General features: G+C 43.9%; 2 protein-coding genes across 3 annotated transcripts; one reads left to right on the top strand and one right to left on the bottom strand.

Annotated features, from left to right (window-relative positions):
- Positions 1 to 2,941: 2,941 nt before the first annotated feature.
- Positions 2,942 to 17,776, bottom strand: REXO5 (RNA exonuclease 5). Of its 2 annotated transcripts, none has more exons than XM_084216171.1 (19): positions 17,618 to 17,776; positions 15,820 to 15,938; positions 14,776 to 14,902; positions 13,831 to 13,915; positions 13,237 to 13,386; positions 13,008 to 13,096; positions 12,071 to 12,186; positions 11,169 to 11,307; positions 10,507 to 10,601; positions 9,046 to 9,148; positions 8,318 to 8,454; positions 7,895 to 8,003; positions 7,445 to 7,555; positions 7,182 to 7,319; positions 6,592 to 6,684; positions 5,897 to 6,116; positions 5,200 to 5,393; positions 4,549 to 4,658; positions 2,942 to 3,150 (listed from the first exon to the last, which is right to left on the bottom strand). In XM_084216171.1, exons 1-19 carry the CDS (start codon positions 17,723 to 17,725, stop codon positions 3,081 to 3,083), a joined length of 2,313 nt encoding a protein of 770 aa, XP_084072297.1. In that variant the 5' UTR covers positions 17,726 to 17,776; the 3' UTR covers positions 2,942 to 3,080. The 2 variants fall into 2 exon arrangements, with proteins under 2 accessions (XP_084072297.1, XP_084072296.1); XM_084216170.1 differs by having other exon boundaries at positions 15,820 to 15,941.
- Positions 17,777 to 17,854: 78 nt separating this feature from the next.
- On the top strand, positions 17,855 to 22,910 carry ERI2 (ERI1 exoribonuclease family member 2; the record flags this gene model as incomplete). Its single annotated transcript, XM_084216589.1, has 7 exons — positions 17,855 to 18,197; positions 18,651 to 18,778; positions 18,919 to 19,075; positions 19,568 to 19,668; positions 20,536 to 20,617; positions 21,274 to 21,362; positions 21,573 to 22,910. 7 exons carry the CDS (start codon positions 17,855 to 17,857, stop codon positions 22,908 to 22,910), a joined length of 2,238 nt encoding a protein of 745 aa, XP_084072715.1.
- Positions 22,911 to 23,156: the final 246 nt, after the last annotated feature.

Genomic DNA, 23,156 nt, shown 5'->3' on the forward strand with positions numbered 1-23,156 from the left:
TGAAATAGCCTTTTAAAAAGAGATGGGCTGGCAGGAGGGTTGGAGGGCCTCGTGCTGTAAGTTGTTGAGTAACTCAAGTTCCAGGAGCCGTGGATGGCACTGGCAGGGTTCTGTCCTGAGCCAGCGCTGCTGCGGTTTGCACTGCCTGGTCTTGAGGGCATGAAGCAACCACAAGGCCTTGATGGGCTCTGTGGAGAAGGGTCAGCCTGGGAGCACTGGTTGGCACAGCCTTGTTCTTTCTTGCGGATCTTGAGGCCCCAGTTCAGCCTCAAGTCCCTCTCTGTGGAAGGAATGTGTTTTGGAAGTGTTTGCTCCCAGAGAGGTGACTCAGTGTGACTGAGGAAGCACCAGGAGCAGGCTGTGTGTGGCTGTCTGTGAGCACAGCTCCCTGATGGGCCTCTGGGCTCCTCAGCAAACCAGCCAGGGTGGGCAGGGTCACATCTGCTGTTCTTTGTGCTCGGGGGTATTTTGCCTTTTCAGACTTAGCCAGGAGATAACCCTGTATGAGCCAGTTTTCTCACTCTGGGAAATGATGAATGTGTTGCATGTCACAGGGCAGCCCCGTGGTTCCTCTTTGGGACAGCAGTATCAGAAGTGCTGTGTAAATGTAATGCTTGAAAACAGCTGGAGTAAATTCTGTTTCATGTAGGATCTTTATTTCAAGGGGATGCAGCCAAATTTGAAACCTGATCTAGAGGAAAACTGGGAGAATTCCAGGGCAATGCATCTACTGAATCCCAATCTACTGAATTGGTTTGTAGTTTCACAGTTATCTTTCTTACATCAAATTTTCTCACCATTGGTGTCTGAAACAGAATGGAAACAGCATCTTATGGAATGTGCAATCTAAGGCACAATGCAAATAGGGTGTGAGAGGAAGGTTGTCTTTACTTGATAGCAATCCTGAGTGCAATGTTTTTGTTGTGTCCCTTTTGGAAGAAGAGCATTAAGTACAGTCTGAGGTTTTTCTTTTCTTACAAGCAAAGCATTGGTTTGTCCATTACTGACTTCTTGTGAAATTTGTGCCAGATGTATATTAAATATTTTGGTGCTTTTTCTAATCCAAGCTGCCATTCATTTACCTGTGAGATTATTGTACTTCTGTATATTTAAATGACCAACCCCTTAAAGAAAAAACAAAAAAAAAATCCTTTAGTCACAATGTATCCTGACTACTGTAGCCTGTAAATGTTCCAAAGCTTCTGGGTTTCCTGTATTCCAGTAAGGTCTGAGGGGAGGGGAACAGCTACAGAAATCTCACCCACTGGGAAGGGAACTCGCACGCTGTTCTGTGCGTTACTGAACAAATGAGTAACATTCGTGGTGTTTACATAACGACACATTGGTGTTCACTTTTTTGTGCTCAAGCTTTGTACAAAATGTCTTATTTAAAGCTGAAGTCCTTTTTACATTTTTCAATTAAAAAGGGACAAATGACTTATTTTTTCATGCCTATGACTAGGACTTGCTAGTTTTATTTGTCATGTCAGTTTCTCAAGTAGGACTCCTGGATGCTCACTAAGTCGTGGCAGAGAGGTGACCACGTAATTTTTAAGTGTGTGGAAGGAAAACTAGCTGTTTTTTTTCAACTTTGCAGTGCAAGTGTCTGCAACAAGGAGATGCTGGATGCAAACAGCCTGAACAGGAGTGAATCCTTAGAGAGGGATGAGTGCTGGGTCAGTCTGCCCTTCACCCTCTGCCCTGAGCTGCCTGAGCTCCTGGTCTCTGCTGGACTGGCTCAGCAGCAGGGGCTGCCTGTGCTGCTGAAGGCACTGGCTCCCTTTCACATTCTGTAGTAGCACTGATGTTATTGTTTATGCCAGCTTGCAATACCTGCAGCCAAAGGAATGCCAGGCTCACCTGAAGTGGCCAAAGTACCTTAGTGTGAGAAAAAATTGGCTGCATTCATCTTGCTGAATAATGGATTTAATTTTCAGGTGGGTTTAAATTTAGTCATTAATGACACTGACATGAGCATCTCCTGCCTGCTCACTGCTGCTTCTGGGCTTTCTCCTGCTTTCCTGTATTTGTGCCTCCTCCATGCAGCAACTCCCAACTTCCAAATCCCAAGAGAAGGAGAGAGCCCAGCCCAGTGAACTTAGGGTTGGAAACTAGGAGGGTGTAAATATTCCATCAGCTTATTTAATAATTTCTGGAATGATAACTATTTCAACTTTATCTTGGCCTATTCCAATTCACATGAAAAAATCTCTCCTCTCATGGTCAAACCTTTCAACAAACATTTCCTTTTAATTTTCAGGGTTTTTTTCTGAGTGCCTAAAACTCTCCTAAGCATCTTTGTGCTTGGAAATTCTGTATGTTGACAAAGGATGCTTAAGCAGCCTCTATTTCAAGTGGCTGCAAAGGATAGGTTGCAAATCATCTCATCCTGCTTTTAGATCCCTGTGGAAAGCAATGCTGTGCAAAGTCCTCACAGCCATGTGCTTTCCTTAAAACATCCCTTGCCCCTCCCACAGCCACAAGGAAACTTCTTTTTTCTTTTTTTTTTTTGTGTGTAAGGGGAGGGTGGGGGTGGTCATGGAGGGAGGAGAAAGTGGAGATTGTCCAAGAAGTATGAATCACTGATTCCTCCTTTCCATGGACTAAGTACAGCACTTTCCCAGAAAGGAGGCAGCGGCTCCAGCTCAGGAGCTGGCACCGCACAGTTCCAGAAATCCACGCAGTTCCTGGGCTGGCTGTTAACTGCTGAGCAGCTGCTGCAGGCTCTGCACTGCCCTGGCTGGCTGGTTGATGGCCTGGGATGTTCCAGGGGAGATCCCCAGCCGGTACCTTGGTGTCCAGCAGGGAATGACATCCACAGGCCAGTCCTGCCCAGCTCCTGTGGAGCACTGCTCCAGTTGGCCCCAGCACCTGCCTGGCCCGACCTTCCCACAGCAAGAAGGGTTAATGGAAAAGGGTTTGTGCTTTAAGACACTTTGAATGGCTTTTATTTTTAGACATTTTGGAAGATACAGAGTGAAAGCCTATTGTTCTTATGGTAAGAGATCTTTACAAAGACATCAATATTTAAAGTAATTAAAAATATCTTAACAAAAGACTTTGCTTAAAAACTTGGCAGTTTAACAAGCACTCCTCCCTTCATCATCTTTTATTCCCATCAGACCAAGGCCGGCTTGTGATCCATGTGTGCTGCAACACAAACAAGAGTTGTGTTAGTTCTGCTCAGTTCAGCCTTCATGCACATAACTGCTGGGCTGGCAGTGAGAGGCCTGCAACCCCCCAGGTCAGCACATTGAAAAATTAATTCTTTTTCCACCCCACAGTTATTTGGTATCCTTTTTAATCAAGAAGCCTCCTCTAAACTGTTGGTCCTTAGGGAAACAGTAATATAGGAACCTCACATGTGGCAAGAAATCTCTTCCCAGCCTGAGATGGAGCTCCCATCCAACCCACTCAGCAGCCTGAGTGTGAGCCAAGCTCTGTGGGCTCCCACAGGCTCCCTGTGGATGGAGATTCCTGATTCCACCTGTTCTGCTGGTAGGATTCCTACCCCTTGGTGATGGAAGATCGTGCTAAGCAAGAATAGTTGGAAATGACCCTTAAAAAGTTAAATTGGGATATGCTGAGCCCAGTGACTCTGCTGCAAAGGACATGAGGTGTGGGACTGCAGGTCACAGCCATCCCTGCCTCAAACCTTCCAATGGGGTGACAGGTTAGTGTGCAGAGTACCTGAGATGATACAGTGTGTAGAGAGGCAAATGATTGCTCAGAAACGCAGGAACAGATGCAGTTTTAGCCCAAAGAAGGCAGCAGAAAGGTAGATGTGACCTTTATTAGGCTGACCAGTGACAGAGCACAGAAGGCTGTTGAAGTATGTCCTCAGTAACCAGGGCTTTGCTTAGGAAAGATTGAACCTTTCTGGTTAATAATTAAACAGTGAGACTGTGGCAGTTCAGGCCCAGGGGCTGAAATGCAGGAAGCCCACTCCAGGGAAGTATCCCCAATACCTGCAGCACTGCAGCCCAACTCAAATTCACAACTTGCTCCTTCCTACAAAAGCTGAAGGACTCTGAACAAATTTGGGTTTTCTCATTTTTGTCCATCACATGAGAACAAGGGCATGAAGCACCTCCTTGATCAGCTGTGGCTGAAGCACAGTGTGGGGTACCACAACACAACAACTGATAGGTCAGGCCTTGGCTGCTGCAATTTGGTGGTTTTAGAAACCAAAAACTCCTGCCTGCTGTGGAAACTCTGCTTGATTCTCTCATGGCCACACAGAACTTATCTCACTGTCAATGGGGATGAAACATCCTCTGGGGGAGGTGGGGGAGCTGATAAGATCTGTACAATTAATCAGCACTGTGGACCCTCAGATACATGAACTCTCACTCAGGCCTGCTTGTGGGCAGAACTTAGGGCTGAGGTTTTATTGACCAAACATGAAAGTCAGATTAAGTACAACAGCTTCAGCCTTTCTCTTGGGCTTTCTCTTCCTTGTGCAGGGCTTTAATTTTTAATAGATTAAGATAAAAATATTCAGCTCTGTATTTTCCTTGGTTCTTTGCAAAATAGGTAGCAAGTTACCTGCTCACTCCAGGAAAGAGAACAACACAGAGGGTGTTATTCTGCAGGCTCCTATAAAGCTTTTTGATATGCTGGTCTAACTTCTTCACCTTTTTCCTTAGATCCTGCTCCTGCATAAGAGAATAGAAGCATTAAAGTCCCCCATTCATCAGCAATTATACTTCTAAGTGTGTGGGGATGGCACAGGTGAGGGCAGCAGTGATGCTGCTCCTGCCTGGCACTTGGCAGTGCAGTGGCCCAGCTGCAGGGAGAGCCTCAGGCACCATGGCAAAAATGGGAGCTGCACCTCCAGAGCTCTCAGCTAGAGCTCTTCTTTCCTGTACAGCCACACAGCCACTCACCTCTCCCTGTGCCCCCTGTGCCCTGTCAGCTCTCCAGTGCCAGGTTTCAGTTCCTGGGCAGCACCACCCACTGCCCTGTGCAGCTATGCTGGTTTCAGTGTTATGCAGTGCCCTGCAAACAGCACGTTATCTTGTGTGGTGTTATCTCTCAAGCTGCACTGATCTTTAGCAGCTCCTTTGCTCCAGCACAAGGAACCCATTCAGTCACAAGCAGCTCTGCACCTCAGTCAGCTCAAAGTTACCTCTCCAGGTTCCCAGGGCAGTCCCTCCCCACTAACTGCAACAACCATCAGCAGAGCCCCACACTCACAGAGTCAGACAGCTGCTCCATTTTCTCATAGAAGATGTGTTTTCCTTGCTTCCCGTTGCTGTGATTCATTTGCCAAATCCATCTCCAGAGGTGACCAGGAGCAAGGGCATTCCTACTTCTTAGCTCACTACCCTTCATGGTCCATCCATTTATGGCTTCAAGGGCATCCACAGCGCTCTGGCTTTTCTGGAATTCTGAAATGCAAAGGGAACATGGTTTGGCAATGCTGCCCTCCTTGGCACCTGCAAGGCAGGGCTAAAGGTGTGGAGCAGGAGGGAGATGAGAAGCAAATCACTGCAGCAGATCCTCATCTTGCTACAGATAAACATCAGACTAGAAATGCCAGCTGGCTGCAGCAGCACCCACTGAGCTGTTCTCACCTTTCACAGGTGATTCCTGGGCTGTGTGAAGCTGCACAGTAGCCACCCCTCACATGGAAGTGTGGAGCCCATTAGTTACCTTGGAATTTTTTTAAGTAAATGTTTGGGTTTTTTTTAAGCAGGTGCTTTTTCCTCTTAAATATTTAGCTGTAAATTGCTCCTCCAAACAATATGTGCTTTCACTGGAGCATTTTAAATACTATCCCTTTGAGCCTACCTGGGTTTCAGTAGCTCTTGCTGTGTCTGTGCAAAGTCCCAAGGGCTGCTGAAGGAGCTTATTTGAAGGAAATCTGCAGGCTGTGTGTGAAGCTACTTACTGAGGAAACAGCAGTTCCTGTGCTTTCCACTCTGAAGATCCTTTGGCAGGAACAGTGTTTCCAGGTCTTTCAACTGGCTGAATTCTTCTTGCAAGTCTGTCTCTGTTAATGACTTCTTTAGTCCAGCCACATAAATCACACCTTCATTTTCTACATCCAGTTCTAATTCCTTAATCAGAACATTGCAGTCCAGTGTTGCTGCAGTGACTGGTCTCTGGACCTGGGGTGGATGCAGCAGGAATAAAAAGCAAGTCAGCCTACACTGCTCTGTGTTCTGAGCTTCTATTTTAAAGTATTTTTCTCCCATTACCAAAAGCAGACAGGTTCTTTTTCATCACTTGAAATAAATATGACTAATGAAGGCCAACTTAATTAGTCATGATAAAGGGAGATCATATTTGTAATGCAGAAAAGCTATAAAACTAAAATGCCATACTCTGTATAGCCCTGTTACTTGGATGTGCCTTTTCAAGCTGCAGCTGGAGGTCAGAACTCTTTCTCACTCCCTTCTGCTGACAGGCAAACAGGAAAAACAAGAGGGATCTAGCCACTTCCTTTATGTCAGTGGCCCTGAATTGTGCAGGGACAGGGAGACTGTAAGAGCACAAGCATTTGCCCAGACACACTGCTGTGATGTTTCAGATGTATTGGAGGCTGTGCCTGAGCTGAACATAACTTTTGCTGTTTGCCTTTACCTTAATGCAGGATCCTGCTACCTCAGCTCCATTCAGGCTTTCCACAGCAAGCTGGGCAGCTTCCAGCACTTCGTATTGGATACAGACATAGGGCTTGAAAGAGCAGAGTAAGATACTTCAGGTTTAGCAGTGAGACACATTAGCCCTCCCTTTTAAAAAGCCAGGTCTCAATAAAGTCTGGCTTTCTTTTAAAATTAGAATAATATAAAAAAGTTTGAGGGTAAAATATGTAATATTCCACATACTCTAGCTGTTTAAAACCCCCTTCAATTAACTCTTCAATTAATATCACCCTTTTTTTTCTCCTTTGGCTATTAAAGGCCTTAACATATCAGTTCTCCTCAGAAGGACAAAAATCACCTCAGCTTCCCCAGCACTCAAAGTCCTCTAAGCAGCACCTGAGCTGCACTTATTCTTGTCATTGTGTGGAGTAGCTTTTTAGGTGCCCTGAATGATTGTAGTTGATGACTAAACTACCACAAAAAACCCTTGAAACAGAATAACTGGTATTTCTTTGGTTCTAATCTGTATCTTTGCAAGAGTTTACTCAGACCTTCTTAGCCTGTCTGCAACCTTTGAGTGCTCCTCACCTGGAATGTTTCAGTTACCACTGTAAGGGACTGGATTGGTCCACACCTCCCAAACTCTTTCTTCACAGACTTCATGCAGAAGTTTTCTTCAAAAGGACCTGCGTAAATTGTCAGCATGTCAGTCAGCTTGCTTCTCACCTGTTGGAACACAGATTAGAGAAGGCACTTCACAAAGCAAAGGAACTAACTACTCAGTGCCTCCTGAGAAATCACATCTCTCTACAAGCTCAGCATGAAGACTATTCTCAAACAAAAAATAATACCTTTTCATGAAGTCCAGCATGAAGGTGAGATGCAAGGTACTCTGGACCCAAACTGAACTGAATGATACTGAATTTGGACAGGGGAACATCTTCCAAGGCTCTCTGAAGGATCTGGAGGGACAAGAGAAAACAAGGCTCAAAGAGGTACAAGACAATTGTACTGCAGAGGATCAAGAACAAGGCTATTGAATTTAACTCCCAACTTTAATTTTCATTATTGTCCAAGAAAGTCCTCAGGCAGAAATTCTTCCTTGGTGAGTCATGAGAGGATGCAGAGGATCAAAGCTCATTTCCGAAATGCTCAAATGGATTTAGCTAACCTGGTATTAACACTATTGCTAACAGCACTGTCAGGCAGCTTTTAAAATAGGACTCATCTACCCACTCCCAGAACAAGAACAACTTTGAGCTATTTTGATGCTTAGACCAACCCACTCTAAGTCCATTCACCTGTTTGTTTGAAGTGCTCAGGTTACTCTGACACAGGCCAGAAGAGTCTAATCCCTGTCTGCCCAAAAGGAGGGGTTTTTGGCCAGTCACCTGCAGACAATCTAAAAAACTAGCAGAGAGAAGTACACTGTGAATCACAATACTTTTCAATATGGGGAATAAAAACTTTCAAGAAATGCTTGTCAGAGAATTATAATGCAGTTAAGAAATTTGAAAGAATATTCTTGTCCACAACATCAGAAGAAGCCTAGAAAATACTCTGTGAAATTTGAGATGAAACTGCCTAAAGTTTTTAAGCACTATGCTGCAATTATTTGTGTCTGTCTGAAGATCCTGGTTGCTTCTGAAAAATGTAAGGCACTTGTTTGATTTTACTGAGGATTCAACTGAAGGAAAAACACACATATTTGAGAATCTAATTACCATGGTTTGGATAATGGTGGAGGCTCATTCAGCTGTTCCTGGAACCCACATCCTTGTGGCTGTAGCACAGCTTTGTTCTGTGAGACCTCAGCCAGTTTTTCAGCTGTCAGAAGCATCTCCAAGTTTAATTCTGCTACCTTGAGGAAGGAAGAAGATTGTTAGCTGGCTTTCATCTCATCAGCTAATTGTAGCTGACAAAAAGCCTGTGCTCTCCCTGTGAGTCACACAGGCACACTCCAGCAGTGAAGAAACATGGACATTAATTTCTTGCCTTATTATTTTCTGTTGTCATTTTTGAGCATGCAGCACTCACAGCATCAACAGGCAGTCATCTCCAAAAGAGTTCTCTCAGAAATCAACAGCACAAGGGACTCATAAAACCAGCTGAATCACTACCACAACACACAAGGTCTCTCTCTTCTTTGATCTAGAAATTACAGGCATTCCTGCAGCCTGGAAATGTCTCAGTCCTTCTTTACCCAGGGCCCCTCTTCAGGACCAGCAGCAATGCTGGCTGATGTCAGGGAGTACTGAGCACTGGTAGTGCCAGGTTGTACCTTGATATAGGCTGGAAATAACAAGCTGTCAAAACTGGGCCCTCTATCACAGCTCCATTTTCTCTTTAAAAACAACAGGAGGATGGGCAGGAGTGGAGGGTTTTTTTTTCTTTGAAAGCACAACATTATGTTCTGTAGTTTAGGACAGAAAACTTAATTAGATATACATACCTTTGTTGGTCCTTGCTCAATGAAGAATTGAGCTAACTCCAATGCAGCTCTAGCATCTTCTGTAGGATCATGCCCAAGCTTCTGTTCACACTGAATCTCCTTCCTAGGGCATCAAAATTAAGTGTACAGGCAGGTTATCTGTTTTTCCACACTGACCAACATCCTGTCTTTTCTAAACTGGGTCCTTTTCAGGCAAAAGAGCTTTCCCCTCTCCAAAAAGGAATTCAGTTCTGTGCAGCAGCATTCTTATGAAATATTCCCAAAAGTTACTGCAAGAAATGCTTTTGCAATGTTGAGCAAAATGTTTTATGGAATTTACAGAATCACAGAATTACTAGGTTGGAAGAGATCTTCAAGATCATCAAGTCCAACCCAGCCCTAACACCTCTACTCAACCATGGCACTATGCCACATCCAATCTTTTTTTAAACACATCCAGGGATGGTGACTCCATCACCTCCCCAGGGAGGCCATTCCAGTACTTTATCACTCTTTCTGTAAAAAACTATTTCCTAATATCCAACCTATATTTTCCTTGACACAGCTTAAGACTGCATCCTCTGGTTCTGTCAGTGCTGCCTGGACAGAGACACTGACCCCCACCTGACTACAGCCACCTTTCAGGAGCTGTAGAGAGTGATAAGGTCACCTCTGAGTCTCCTTTTCTCCAGGCTGAGCCCCCCCAGCTCCCTCAGTGGTTCCTCACAGGGTTTGTGTTCCCAGCCCCTCTCCAGCCTCGTTGTCCCCTCTGGATGCACTCGAGTGTCCCAACGTCCTTCCCAAACCGAGGGCCAGGAACTGGACCCAGCACTCGAGGTGTGGCCTCACCAGTGCCAAGCACAAGGGAAATTTTACAGAAGCAATGCTAATACTTGCTACTCTCATGCATGACTATTTTTAAATTTTACTTCTTTCTTGACCAATGGCCCAACTCACAATTTGCACACAGAGAGGAAGGCAACCTCCAGTTCAGTGAAGTTTGGCACTGCAGAGTATTAGCATTCACTGTGGGCATGGGGAGAACTATCTCACTAAGATACTAGCCAGTGGTAGCTGACACTGAGAAATATGATTTAAGTCAATAAATCAGACTTTCATGCATTAACCTTTCTTTCCTGCCAACTGAGGCAGCTCTCATCTGTGTGAGCCAGAGTACCTCTGTTGTTCTACAATTCAATACAGCTCCACAACCCTGCAGGAAGGCGAGTTTTGCTGGGATTCAGATCTGGTTGGGTCACAGCATTCCTGCTTGCTCAAAGACAAGCCCATTTATTATGCTGCCTGATGTTTCAAGCAGCCAGTAAATTCCTTTTTACCATGTCTTACTTGCACAACCTGCTCCTTTCTTTTGAATCTTAGTAACAAAATAAGAATTCTGATACTATTAGCAGCAGAGTAAGACCCTACGACCCACCATGACAGTTTCTAGTCTTTCCCATGACAGTACAGTAATAATCTTACCCTAAAACAGCTTTGGCTAGAAATTTTAGCTTAAATCTTCGACCTTCACTTCTGGCAAAAAGCAGTGAAGTATCAATAACACTGGGGTGGATCATCTGGAGGAGAAAAATCATCACCACTATAGTTTAAGAATAGCAGACATACAGAACTGGACAGTAACTCCACAATTTTCTGTGCCTCTGTCTTTTAATTTCAGTTGCCAGTTTCTCCCTGACAGATACTTCATTCACAAGAGAGCAAAAGGAATAATGAAACAAGTCCAACTCTCCTTTCTACTTCCCACTCTAGTGGGAAGTTATTGGGTTAGAAAGATTAACCATGATTCAAGCATTTTAGATTGGTTAAATTACCCACAGAAAGGACTTCAGTTCTCCCTGTGACAGAGCTATCAGAAGCATCTGGCTGAAGCAGAGGGGTAAAGCTGCACTTGACACAATATCTGTGTCTGCACAGACTTCTCTCTTTTGGGTTCTGAACAGCCCCTTGCAAATTTTATAGCTGTAAGGAGAGTTCTTGACTTTTAATCCTTACAAACATAGGGCTACTCATAACAAAAAGCAATTAACAAGTGTTCACTAATAAAAAGAGAAATTGTTAAAGAGTTTTCAGATGTGAAATGAGTAACATAGGGTTGGGAAAAACAGTCTTAAAAACATACTCACTTCCAAAGCCTGAAGATCAGAATTTAAAGAATGACCCACCAATACTGCATCATGGGGAAGCATTTTTTTTAGCCTGGTTTGGATGTCTGACAGTCTTGTCTTCACTGGAAGAAGCATTTTCCTTGTGATTCCTGAGAATCTTCAAAACAAAAGTTGGGTAAGTTAAAAGCAATACATTAGCAAGTGTATGCTGGAAAATATTACTGCTGGAAAGCAGGTCCTGTGATATGAATATGAACTCAGTGTAGCTAATCACAGAATGCTATTTACTGTTTTCTGTTCCAACATCAGAGGATATACTGCAGCTAAACTGCTAAGAGTGCTACCACATCTGTTTCAAAAGTTTATTTCTCCCAGGTATTCTTAAGTAATGCAGTTGGCATCAGATAGCACAGGTAAGGAAATACTGCAAGTCTGATGGTGGAAGGAGATGCTTCCAAGTAACCTGAGGGGACTGGGACATAACCTCCTGGATAAAGCCAGGTGAAGTTTTGAAGAAGACAAGCTTTGAGTTTTGCCTGCTTTTGTTACGATCCTGAACCCCACCCTAAAGGTGTGTACAAGCTCTATGCACTTTTTACATATGAGCAAATTTAGCTATGGACTCCATCTTATTTTATAACCATGAAGAAGAGTAACTTGTATTGTGTATCATTAATTTGTAACAGAACTTTCCCATGGACAGTGCACAATGGCAGTGGTTCTGCCTGGTAGCCCCACACCGTACACATCATGTTGGTCACTTCAGTCACACAGCAAGAACTGTATTCCTAACACTGAGGGAAAGGCACCAGGCATCTGTGCAAACCAAGGGGTTTCTGAAAGGCCCTGTGTAACAGGCTGAATGTGAAAAGGCTGCAGCTCTGAAAGACAGAGAGATAAGGAAGGTTTGTGCCAGTGACCTGGTGCGGTAGTTGACCACTGTGCTCTCAGGTTTGACCAGCTCGTTCAGGAGGCACTGACCCCGTGCATCCACCAACGACACACGGGTGACTTCGTTCCCTTTTGCAGTCAGGCACTGTCAGGAAGAAGCAGAGGCAGTTGTTGAATCAGCATGATGCTGCCACTCAAAAACCTTAACTAACATCTGCTTTGGCTGCAGCAGCATCACTGTGAAGGAGTTCCTTGACTTCAAGATCTACCACTCACAGCTGGTGGGTTTATACTCTACTGTGCTTCATTCTAATTGTTAAATGTGCGCTGTAAGCACAGCAAACACACAGGCAAGCACAGCACAGAAAAACATTGTAAAGAAGTGCTGATTTCACAGAATCAGTCTGTGCCCTCTGCACTGAACAAATGCCACTGACAGCACCAGCCCCACGGACACTGTACAATTTAAAGGCAGAGCCCAGGTTGTAGCAAGTTACTCAATGCTGATGCCAAACATCAGCAAGGCATCTCTGCAGAGCTAAAACTGCACTAAAGGAGGACTCTTCAGCAAGAAGCTGCCAGAGGAACTGCGATGGCCAAAGGAAAGATGTGTGGCAGGGAAGTATCTTTCCTTTCCCAAACCTTGGAGAGAGCTGAGGAGGAATTCCACAGCAGTCTCATGGGTTATTGCAGCATTGCTGACAGCCCTGGCGGATCCAGTTGCTGCTCTGGGAGCCAAGAGAACTGAGCTCTCTGCTCAGGATATTATTTCTGTCTCATAGCCAGAACCACTGCTGGGGCCTCTCCATGGCTGCATTAGCACTGGTACCATAAGGAAGGGACTGGCAGCAGATATTAAGATATCAGAAATGGTTTAACAAATACACAGAGTGCTTGACTTGGGAAGAGCTGATAAGAGCTGGGTGCCTGACTCTATTTTGTAAGGCCACACACACTGATTTTTACCATTTCACAATCCAGACCAAAAAGGGGGCTGCTGTCTGTCCTCTGCTGATCACACTCTGTGGAGATGTATCCCTTGCATCCAGGGGAACCTGGAGGGAAAACACACCTGGGAATAAGAAGAAGACCTTTCTTCTACAACTCATATGACAAAACATATCACTAAGCTGTCAAAACTAAAAACAACCCCCAACACAACAAAACAATAAACAGCCCTCACCCAAAAACTGACCTTCTATGGGATAGTCATTTTTTTTCTGCTCTTCTAAAGTTAGAGTATAGCTTGTAAGGCCTTGTTTTTTTTCTCCATATCGCTGAATGATGGGATCACATTGCAAGTCTGAGCTTTTAGTAGTGCATTCACTGCTGGTGGAAGTCAAGCCTGTAAAATACAGAAGCATCTGTCAAGCTCAGTTTCTGCATCAGATCAACACTTGGAGGCTGCACCATTCTAAATCACTACCTGGAACAACAGACTGGAGAGAGAGAGAGGGTCAGAGAAAAAGATAGCATCTTCTTAGCTCAAACCTAACTTATATCTCTCTCTTTTACTAGATACATCTGAGGATGGGTAGTAAAGCAGCAGGGATTGGGATTAAATATGTTAAAAACTCTCTTGTTTTGCATTCACTTGGACAATCAGCCCAACATAAGTTACTGAACTAGTCAGGGTAAGAAGCCTCGTGGTTTAAGCCATTGTATGCCTTCCTTTCTAAACAAGTTTACCATGGCAGCACACTGGGATTGCAGAGGATGCAAAGTTATAAATCTTTGTTCAAAGTGAGTCACTGTCTTGAAAGAGACAATGCAAACCCAAACAAAATACCTTGTGGAGTGTTTTGAGGTTTCAGGTTTGTTCCTTCTCCATACAGGCTGACTGGGAAGTTAGCAGAAGGTGCTAATGTGAATCTCTGAAAAAAGAAAATGTGAAAACGTGTTAGTGACTTTGAAAGACAGGCAGAGATAAGAAGAAAATTAGGAGTTCATTGATCCCCAAGCCAGCCAAATTCAGAGGAGGATGAAAAATAGTGGCAATACATTTGGTGTTTTAGCAAGTAGACAAACCCAACGCAAACCAAACCTGTTCCAATGAGGGATGATACAGGATTCTTTGTACTACAGGACAGATCTGCCTTGCCTGATATGATCAAGAAGGCAAATCTCAAGACCTTCTTTGATAGAAACTACAGCTAGTTCCAGTCTTTCCAGTTAAGTTGTGATTTACATTTGCTGCAGTTCAGGAAGAACTCTCTAGAAGCTTAAATTCAAGTCTTTCTTTCTACTTCTTTCAAAAATGTTGCTTATAAGTCAGAAAATTAATTATTTTAATAATCTTTCTGGGAAATGGGAGAAACTTGACATAAAGTGCAAATAATACGAGTGATATTTTTCAACCAGTGGGACTAGCATAACTCTATAGAGAGTCTCCTCACTCACAGTAAATTCCAAATTACTGAAATTATTCCAAGATATTTATAATCTAATTGACATCCTGTAGATGCAGGATACGTAACAGTCAGAGGATTGAAACATCAATAAACATTTCACCTGGTAAGGCTTCAAAGACATAAGTGTTGAAATCCTGTTCCTAATATCAAAGCCCTGTCCTTTGTTCTGAGCTGACAACTGCTGCAAACAGATCCTGTCACTTGCTGTCAAGGATGGCCACATTCCTGGAAAAGGCAGTAGTTCCACTGCAGCCATTATCCATGGGATGTGGTTTCAGGACTGGAAGAAGTTTAGAGGACAAGGATGCAGTCTGGGAACTTACATGGCGGAACACTTTCCTGAGGTGTTTGAACTGTAAATAGAATCTGTAGAAATGGAGTTGGCTCATTTCCTGCAGAACAACAACCACAACCCCAGCCAGGTGGCTTTGGTGATAAATACGGCACCAGCTGCAGTTAAAAAAGAGCAATAATTAAAAATATATATATATAAAAATTAAAGCAAAACAATTATCAAGCACTCTTAAAAAAAAAAAAAGTTGGAACCAGACCAGCTTTTAAGTCAGTAAATGGCAAAGTGCCAAATGACTTCAATAAGAAGAGGCTTTATAGCTTATCTCAAACAGCCACATATTCCTGGAAGCAGCAGAGTACTGGAGACAGAGAAAAAAGAGTTATTGCAAATTTCTGCTGCATACCATTTCAAGACATGTATACCTCATTCATATGCATCAGAATGTGAATAGACCAGCAACTTCAACTGTAGTCATGCAGTCTGGTGAATCAATGAATCAAAATAAGTTTCACAAAATAATTTTCTATTCACTATTAAAATCTAAAGTAGGGTATTTTTCTGCTTTGAGTTTCACTTGAAGATTAATTTAATTTCATTTTTGCCATTCAAGGTTATAAACCCTCCTCAGCCTTTGCCTTCCAGTCCTGAGAAATCCCTTTCCCTTCACTTCTGAGAAGTGGCCCAGAGAGAAGGAGAAGTGACTAAAATGTCTTTGTTTTTTCTAAAATGCTCTAGAACACTCTGTTTTGATTATATCTAACATGAAATGCATTAATATTTGTGTTAATATTTTATCAGAGTATTTTGTTTCTCAGTGTGTGGAGCTTCTTCAGTTCCACAGCAGTCATTCAGTTTTTCAAAACTGCATGAAACAAAACTCTGGAATGGTAGGATTTCTGCCAGAAGAAGAATTCTGCTTCCTGGCCAAGCCTAACAACATCTGCACAATCCAGGCTGCCATTATGGCAACTCCACAGCAAGTGCTCCAAACCTAGCACGGCCAATATTCCTGCAGGAATGCTTTCACACAGGGGAGAACAGAAGACCAGGCAGATTGCAGCTGTGGCTGTACCTGGGCTGTGCTGCGTTGTGGCATTTCCCCAGAGCTGCGTATTTCAGCAGCTCATACAGCTGCTCCTGGCTGATTTCAGAGTCCTCACCCAGCAGAGCTGCTGACAAATGACACGACTTCTCCTGGGGAAAGGGAAATGCTGGTTAGAGAGGCTTCATGTAATCACCAGGCCATGAAAAAAGAAGGAAAAAGAAACTACCTGGATACAGCCAGCTACATTTAAAGTGACTCTTCCACCCCTTATGGGCAACAGTTTCCTTTCAGATCCCACTGTAATATTACATTTACTCAACATTTCAGTAACCCAGGTACTCTAACTTTGAAGATTTATTTAACAAAGATTAACATAAGGAGACAATTGATATGCAAACACAATATTCTGGTCTCTCAACCCTTTCCCCCACTTGCTGCTGTAGAGCTTCAAACAATTGCACAAGTGTTACATGTAGCAACTCACTCTATGGGAGGTTTTCTCTATCTACAGTGCCACAGTGCCTCTCTATCTGCTCTGCCACAAGGGTTTGCTGACCCCTGCAGGGAAAAATGCTTCAGTAAAATCCAAGGAAGATGCAGAAAGAAAGCACTGAGCAAATGAGGTGGGGACTGTGCCACACAGTTCTACACAGCAGTTAAGCCTAAATGCACAAATTCTTCTAAAGGCTAATCAGCAAAAAAATGTGGCATTTTGGTGACCTCCACTGACCAGATAGCCTCTTCCAAAAAACTCCTGCAAAAGTTTTAAAGATATTCTTATTATAGGTGATGAAAAGACATCAAGGCATACAGGGGGAAAAACACCACCCAACACTACAGAATGTAAAACCTCACAGCATGAATGCCCACTGGAAGTTCTTTTTCCCCACACACTAACAAGCCGTGTGCTCAGTAATTTGGACAGAGCCTGCCCACATGGGACTGAGCTGGTATGCTCTTTAAGACATTTGTCACTGGGTAAGGAAGTTAAGGAGAGGTGACAACGTTCGTGGTTACAGTGGTTAAGAATCATCTGGCAGTAACAGCACAGGCTGGTGTAATTGCTAGTGCCTCATCTCTCAAGCTGAGACAAGTAATGACACCGTTGTTTTCAATACAGCCTAATTAAGGCTTTGCAAAAAAACCCACACAAAGAGCAGAGGTTTTGATTCACCAAGGAGAGGGTACTGCCAACCACAGGAATTTGTCTCTAACCGGGTACAAACAGGGCTGATCTCACAGGCTGGAGACACCAACTCCTGTCCCACGGGCGCTGACTCAGTGTGCCCTGGGTGAGGTGTCGCCGTGGGGCTGCTCTGCATCCTTCACCGGTGCATGTGCTGAGCACACACAACACTCCTTCCAAGATCTGCTTTGTTTATGAGATTATATTGCAGAATGTATCTATTTTTTAAACAAAATTCCTTAAATGTAATGCTGAGCACTCCCAATGAATTATTTTCCACATCTCTTGGAGCAGAATCCAAACCATTAACAGGCTCCCCAGAGCAGCGGTCACGGCCCCAAACCTGCTCAGGTTCGGGAAGCGTTTGGACGATGCTCTCAGGCACATGGTGGGACTGGACTGGCCACAACTCCCGGGCCAGGAGCTGGACTCGATGAGCCTTATGGACAACTCAGGACATTCTGTGTGGCTGCCAGCAGGCACTGGCTGTACCCGACCCTCCCGGTAGGCTGTCGCTGTACGCGGCTTTGCTGACTCCCAGCCCCCCAACGCGGGACACAGCAGCGCGCCCGAGGAGCGGCCGTAAGGGACGCACGGCCCGCACCGCGCTCCCCTCAGCGCCGGCCGCTCGCCTCTCACCTCGAGGCGCAGGCCCGGCCCGCCGCCATCTGCCTTCCGCCTCTTCCGCGGCCCCTCCGCGCCTTCGCCGGGCCGCTTGCGCCCGTTGAGGCACAGCCCCTTCGCCATGGCCCGCACGGGAGCGGCGGGCTCAGGCGGCCCGTCTCGGCCGGGCACGACCCCGCGCTCCCGGCGGCCCTCGCATCGCGCTGGGCGGCGCCGGGGCCGCGGCCGGAGCAGCCGAGCGCCGAGAGCGCGATGGGGGCGGGCCCGCGGGAGCTTCGAAACGGCGGCAGCGCGCTGAGGCGGCCGAGCTGGCCATGGCCACCAAGCGCCTGGCCAGGTGCGGGGCCGGGGCGCGGTGGCGGTGTCCGAGCGCGGAGGGGCCGCGGCGGTGGCGGGCGGCCCCTGAGCTCGGTCGGTGTCCGCGGGCGGCCCCTGAGCTCGGTCGGTGTCCGCAGGCGGCTGGGGCTGGCGCGGAGCAGCGCACGGGCGCGGAGCGGGGCGCGGGCGGCCGCGGGGCAGCGCTTCGCCTTCCTGATCGTCCTGGACTTCGAGGCCACGTGCTGGGGGGACGGCGGGCGGCGCGGGCCCGAGATCAGTGAGTGCGCCGAGCTGGCCCGGAACCGTGTGTCGTCTTTATGTGTCTTCTTCCTTGTATTATGTTCTTTTTAACCCTTGGCGTTTCAGGGATCATAGATATATAAATAATATAAATGTGTGTATATGTATGTATAGTGTATGTATGTGTATATATATATATATATATATATAAATCACAGAATATTCTGAACTGAAAGAGACCAACAAGGATCATTGAGTCCAGCTCTGAAGCGAGTGATCTATACAGGGATCAAAGCCACAACCTTGGCTTTATTGGCATCATGCTTAACTCTATGTTTATATATATATATATATGTATAATGGAATATGCTGAGTTGGCAGAGACCAATATGAAAACGGTCTCATTCCTGTGAATAGTTTTAACCTTTCCGGCTTTGTGTTTTGGTTCTGTTTTCTTTGTTTTGTTTCTTCTTCTCTGTGTTTGTTGCAGTTGAATTTCCAGCAGTCCTGTTAAACACCTCAACAGGAGCCATTGAATCTGAATTCCACATGTATGTTCAGCCCCAGGAGCATCCTATTCTCTCTGAATTCTGTACAGAACTAACTGGCATAACACAGGTATAATTATGACTTAACATTGTTTCACAATTGTATAATTGCTGTTTACTGTTTTATTTAAAGAGGCTATAAAGAAATAAACCTCAAGTGAATTTCAGTGAATTCTAACACATACATGTTTCTTGTTCTGTTCCTTGAAGAATCAAGTTGATCAAGGGGTGCCTCTCAACATTTGCTTATCACAGTTTATGAAATGGATTCAAAAGATACAAAAGGAGAAGAAAATTATGTTCAGTACAGATAGTCAGAGTAATTCTACTTCAGAAGCAAAAGTGTGTGCCTTTGTTACATGGACAGGTAAATAACAGTTTCATTTCCTTTTTCTGCACATTAATAACATTAGGTGGCACTAGTGAGATTGTTTCCTCACTTCTATACAGCCAAAATCCTATTATTAGGTATTGAAAATATGGAATACAGGGATAAGACTGAAAAGATGAAATCCATGGAACCCTGTTTGCTGCATCTTTGACTCCAGGGTCTGACATTGTTACATTTTTCACTTTAGTGAACTGTATGATCATTCTTAGTGTATCTAAATGAGTTAGAGATCTTTAGATCTTTGAGATCTTTAACTGTCTGAAGTTAATTACTAACAGGGTCTCCCTTGTGTCAACCACTTCAGAGCCTGTGCCTCCTGCCATCCAGCAGCACAGAGTGCTGACAGTGTGTTGGTGTTCTATCCATTTATGTAGATTTTTAGGCCACATAAAGGGACACACAGGCCACACTATGTGGATTTTAGGCCAGTTCTGCAGTGGTGGATTGACTGTGGTTCTCCCTGCACAGACTGGGACCTGGGTGTGTGTTTGCACTACGAGTGTAAGAGGAAGCAGCTGCGCAAACCCGACATTCTCAATTCCTGGATTGATCTCAAAGCGACGTACAGGGTGAGGGCATGAAACATTTCTACCCACACTCACCTCAAAGGCTGGCTGTACCTGGGCTTACAAGCCAATGCTGTATGTCCCAGCAACCAGAGTAACCTGGTTTTATTTCGTGTTGTTACTGCTCAATAACCAACTCTCCTAGAACTGTGTGAATTTGAATAGAAATCTTAATGCTAGGAAAAGATTGTTGTTTGATAAAAGAATGAAAATGATGAGAATTTATGAGCTGCTTTTCCTTTCCTGACATGTTTTGTTCTTCTTGCTTCTTGTCTTTTTTGTTTTGTGTGCTCTTATTGCTGCCTTATATTGCTGTGTAGGAAGTTGTCCTTATAGTCTGTTTAGAGATACTTGGAGGTACCTTACAGGTAGGCAGCAGCATTAGGTCTCTAAAGATAAACAGTGTGAATATTCCCCCTTTGCAGTGGTCAAATCAGATACTCATATTAGGAGCAAGAAGTAATACTCACTTTTTTCACTTACAAAAAAATTCATAGCTATGCCAAATATATTCACACCCCTGCTTTGATTGCATCGTAAGGTATTATTTATAGTTGTATTCTTCAGTGCTGGTCTGTTAAGACTTTCATCAGTGTAAGTAAGCCATAGAGTGCAGACAAATGACTCCAGAGCTCAGACAGAATGGATTTGCTTAAAACTGAGAGAAGGGATTCATGTTTCTTTCCATTCTGATTTCTAACAGGGTAAGTAACTTATGGTTTTATCCTCACTGTAAAATGCAGATACCCAACTTGCTTAATTGCCTTGTGAGATTTATTATTTGTAAGGGGATATTTCTGAAATGGTTTTGCTTCACTAGGGAAAGGTTTTTAAATGCTTCATGTTAAGCACCTGCATTTCTTTCCTTAGGCCTTCTATAACAGAAAGCCTAAGGGGCTAAATGGAGCTTTGCAGGATTTGGGGATAGCTTTTGAAGGACGGGAACATTCTGGTAAGCATGATGATCCTCATTTTAATATATATATAAATACATGTATCTTATAAAGCTAAATAGTACTATTTAGCTCTAGTTAACCTAAAGCAGCTAATTATTACTCTGAGTAGTTACTAGTGTTTCAGGTTATGCCCTGTTCTGTCCAACAGACCATCAAAACAAGAAAGGCAAAGTGCTCTGAGATCAGTTTGTTATTTCTAACCTCATACAGAGATTTCATTTCTGAAATCTCTTCTACTGCTATTGAATGTATGTTCACAAGATCAATTTATCAATTGCTAGGATGCAAAAGAAAAGAGGTGGAGGGAAGATAAAGAAACTTGATTTTACCTGATAGCTCTGCATATCATGTTAATGTGAGAGAATTCCAGCACAATGTGGGTTTTTTTTACTTGACTAATAAAAAGAGCAAGGATATTTAAAACTGTAAATTGATATTCAGCTCTATGGATAATCCTTCAGATATTTCAGCACAGAGAATTATTTGGAATTTTCTACTTCCATTCCCTTTTTTGAACTAGATGACTAAGTGTCACGGTTCTGTAACTCCTTGTCATTCCTGTAAGGCTTACCTAGATTACATTTTTCCAGTAATAAGAACTATTCCCAGTGGCAGTTAAAAAGAAGCCATTAATATAACCATACTTTTGAAGGGTTGGATGATTCCCGGAATACTGCTCGTCTTGCTTGGAGGCTGATTTGTGATGGATGTGTGCTGAAAGTTACTAAATCTTTGGATAAAGTAAGTCACTACTTTGTATCTTCCTGTCTACTTGCTTTGTAGCCTGGAATACAGATGAAAGGTGAGCTATTCAAATAATAAACCTAGCATCCTGACTGTGATTTGGAAAGAACATCCTTAGGCTGATATGCTTATTAATTTTGTGCATTTGTTCCCAAAATGTCTGGGTATTCACTTTCCAAAATCTGCTTTTGTTTACGGACTCCCTAGGCACATCAGAAGAGTAATTTAATTTCCAGAACACTGACTGTAAATGTCACTGACAAGACTCCACTGGGAAGTAAGAGCAGGCCTGAAACATCTAGAGATGGAACTTGTGAAACAAAACCTCTGGCTGAGAACAAACACAAGAGTATTGCTGGAAACAAGATAAATTCTAATCCACAGGCTGGGGAACGGCGGATCACTTGCACTGAACCCTCTGCAGATGTCTGTGTTGTACCCAGCAGCAGCTCAAGGACTGCTCAAAGCCAAAGCTCTTCAGCAGCATCTCCTGACACATTTTCTGTTCCCCTGGGTCTGGCACAGCCATGTCCCAGTCCTGCACCAAGAGGCATCCAGCAGGGTTTGAGCATTGGGCAGCCTCTGAGAACAGTCAGGCCCAGCCTCCCAGTACAGGGATCAGGGCTGGTGCTTGTCTCCACCACCATCCCCTCAGTTACTGTCTCCAGTGGGGATGTCAGCACCAGTTCTGAGTGCTTGTCTCTGCTGACAGACTGGGAAGATGTTGCTTTGATACCAGAATCTCAATATGAACAAAATTCAGACTCTGTTCAGCTCAAGGATCACTCAAGTACAGATAGTCTAACAGTGTCTGAAGAAGAAACTATTTCAAAACAATTGGCTGTGACAAGTTCAGATAATCAGAGTTTGGAGGAAATTTCCAGAGCACCCACGGAACCTCGGAGGTCTGTTGTTTACAAAAGTCCTGATACTACAATCTATAATATAGGGACGGTACAAAGGCAGACTTCAAAATGTTCAGCTTTTAAGTTACCATCTGCAAAGGGAAATGCTGTTTCAGCACAATCAGCATTAATTGGAAATTACTCTACTCCTTTAGAGGCTCCTAAAAGAAAGCCAACTAGTCCAAAAACATGCCCACCAGCAAAAAAGCAGTCTTTTCATATATATCAAGAGAAAACTTCCTCTTTTGATCACTCTTTACCTTTGAGAAGTTCAAATTTGCCCAGAGTATTTCCTGCAGTTCTGAACTCCACAGTCAATTTGAATGAGTCTGTAAGAGCTGTGAGAAATGGAAAATCAACTCCCCCTCTGTGTAACTGCGGCCGAAGAGCCAAAAAACTCTCTGTGTCAAATGCTGGCCCAAATCATGGCAGAGCATTTTTTTGTTGTCCAGTTGGCAAGCAAGGAGGTAATAAGAAAAGTTGTGGATACTTCAAGTGGGAATATGCACTTCTGAAAGAGAAATCTAGTGGTCTCACCTTTAATGCAGATGCTTTGACCTCTCTTGGAACTGTTCCTAGTAATTCAGAAAATTCTTGCAACAAAAAATATTTGTGTCTTAGACCCTCTATGAGAACTTGAAAGTGGATACAATTTTTTGTCTGAATGCTAAACTCTAAGTTTAATGCTTAATGGAATCAGGACAGTCAAATAAGGTCAGATCTATATTCTCTGAATGGGATGAAAAGGACAGTTCTTGGTTAACATAGATAGAAAGCAAAGTTGCTCAAACACACAAAAATCAGCATGCTGATCATAAAGTAACTCTTTAATGAAGTGTGAGAGAACAGATAAAACTATAAGTGCTAAAGTTAGAGTATGAGCAGC

The sequence above is a fragment of the Fringilla coelebs genome (assembly GCF_963513975.1).
Source record: "Fringilla coelebs genome assembly, chromosome: 16".
NCBI classification, from domain to species: Eukaryota; Metazoa; Chordata; class Aves; order Passeriformes; family Fringillidae; genus Fringilla; species Fringilla coelebs.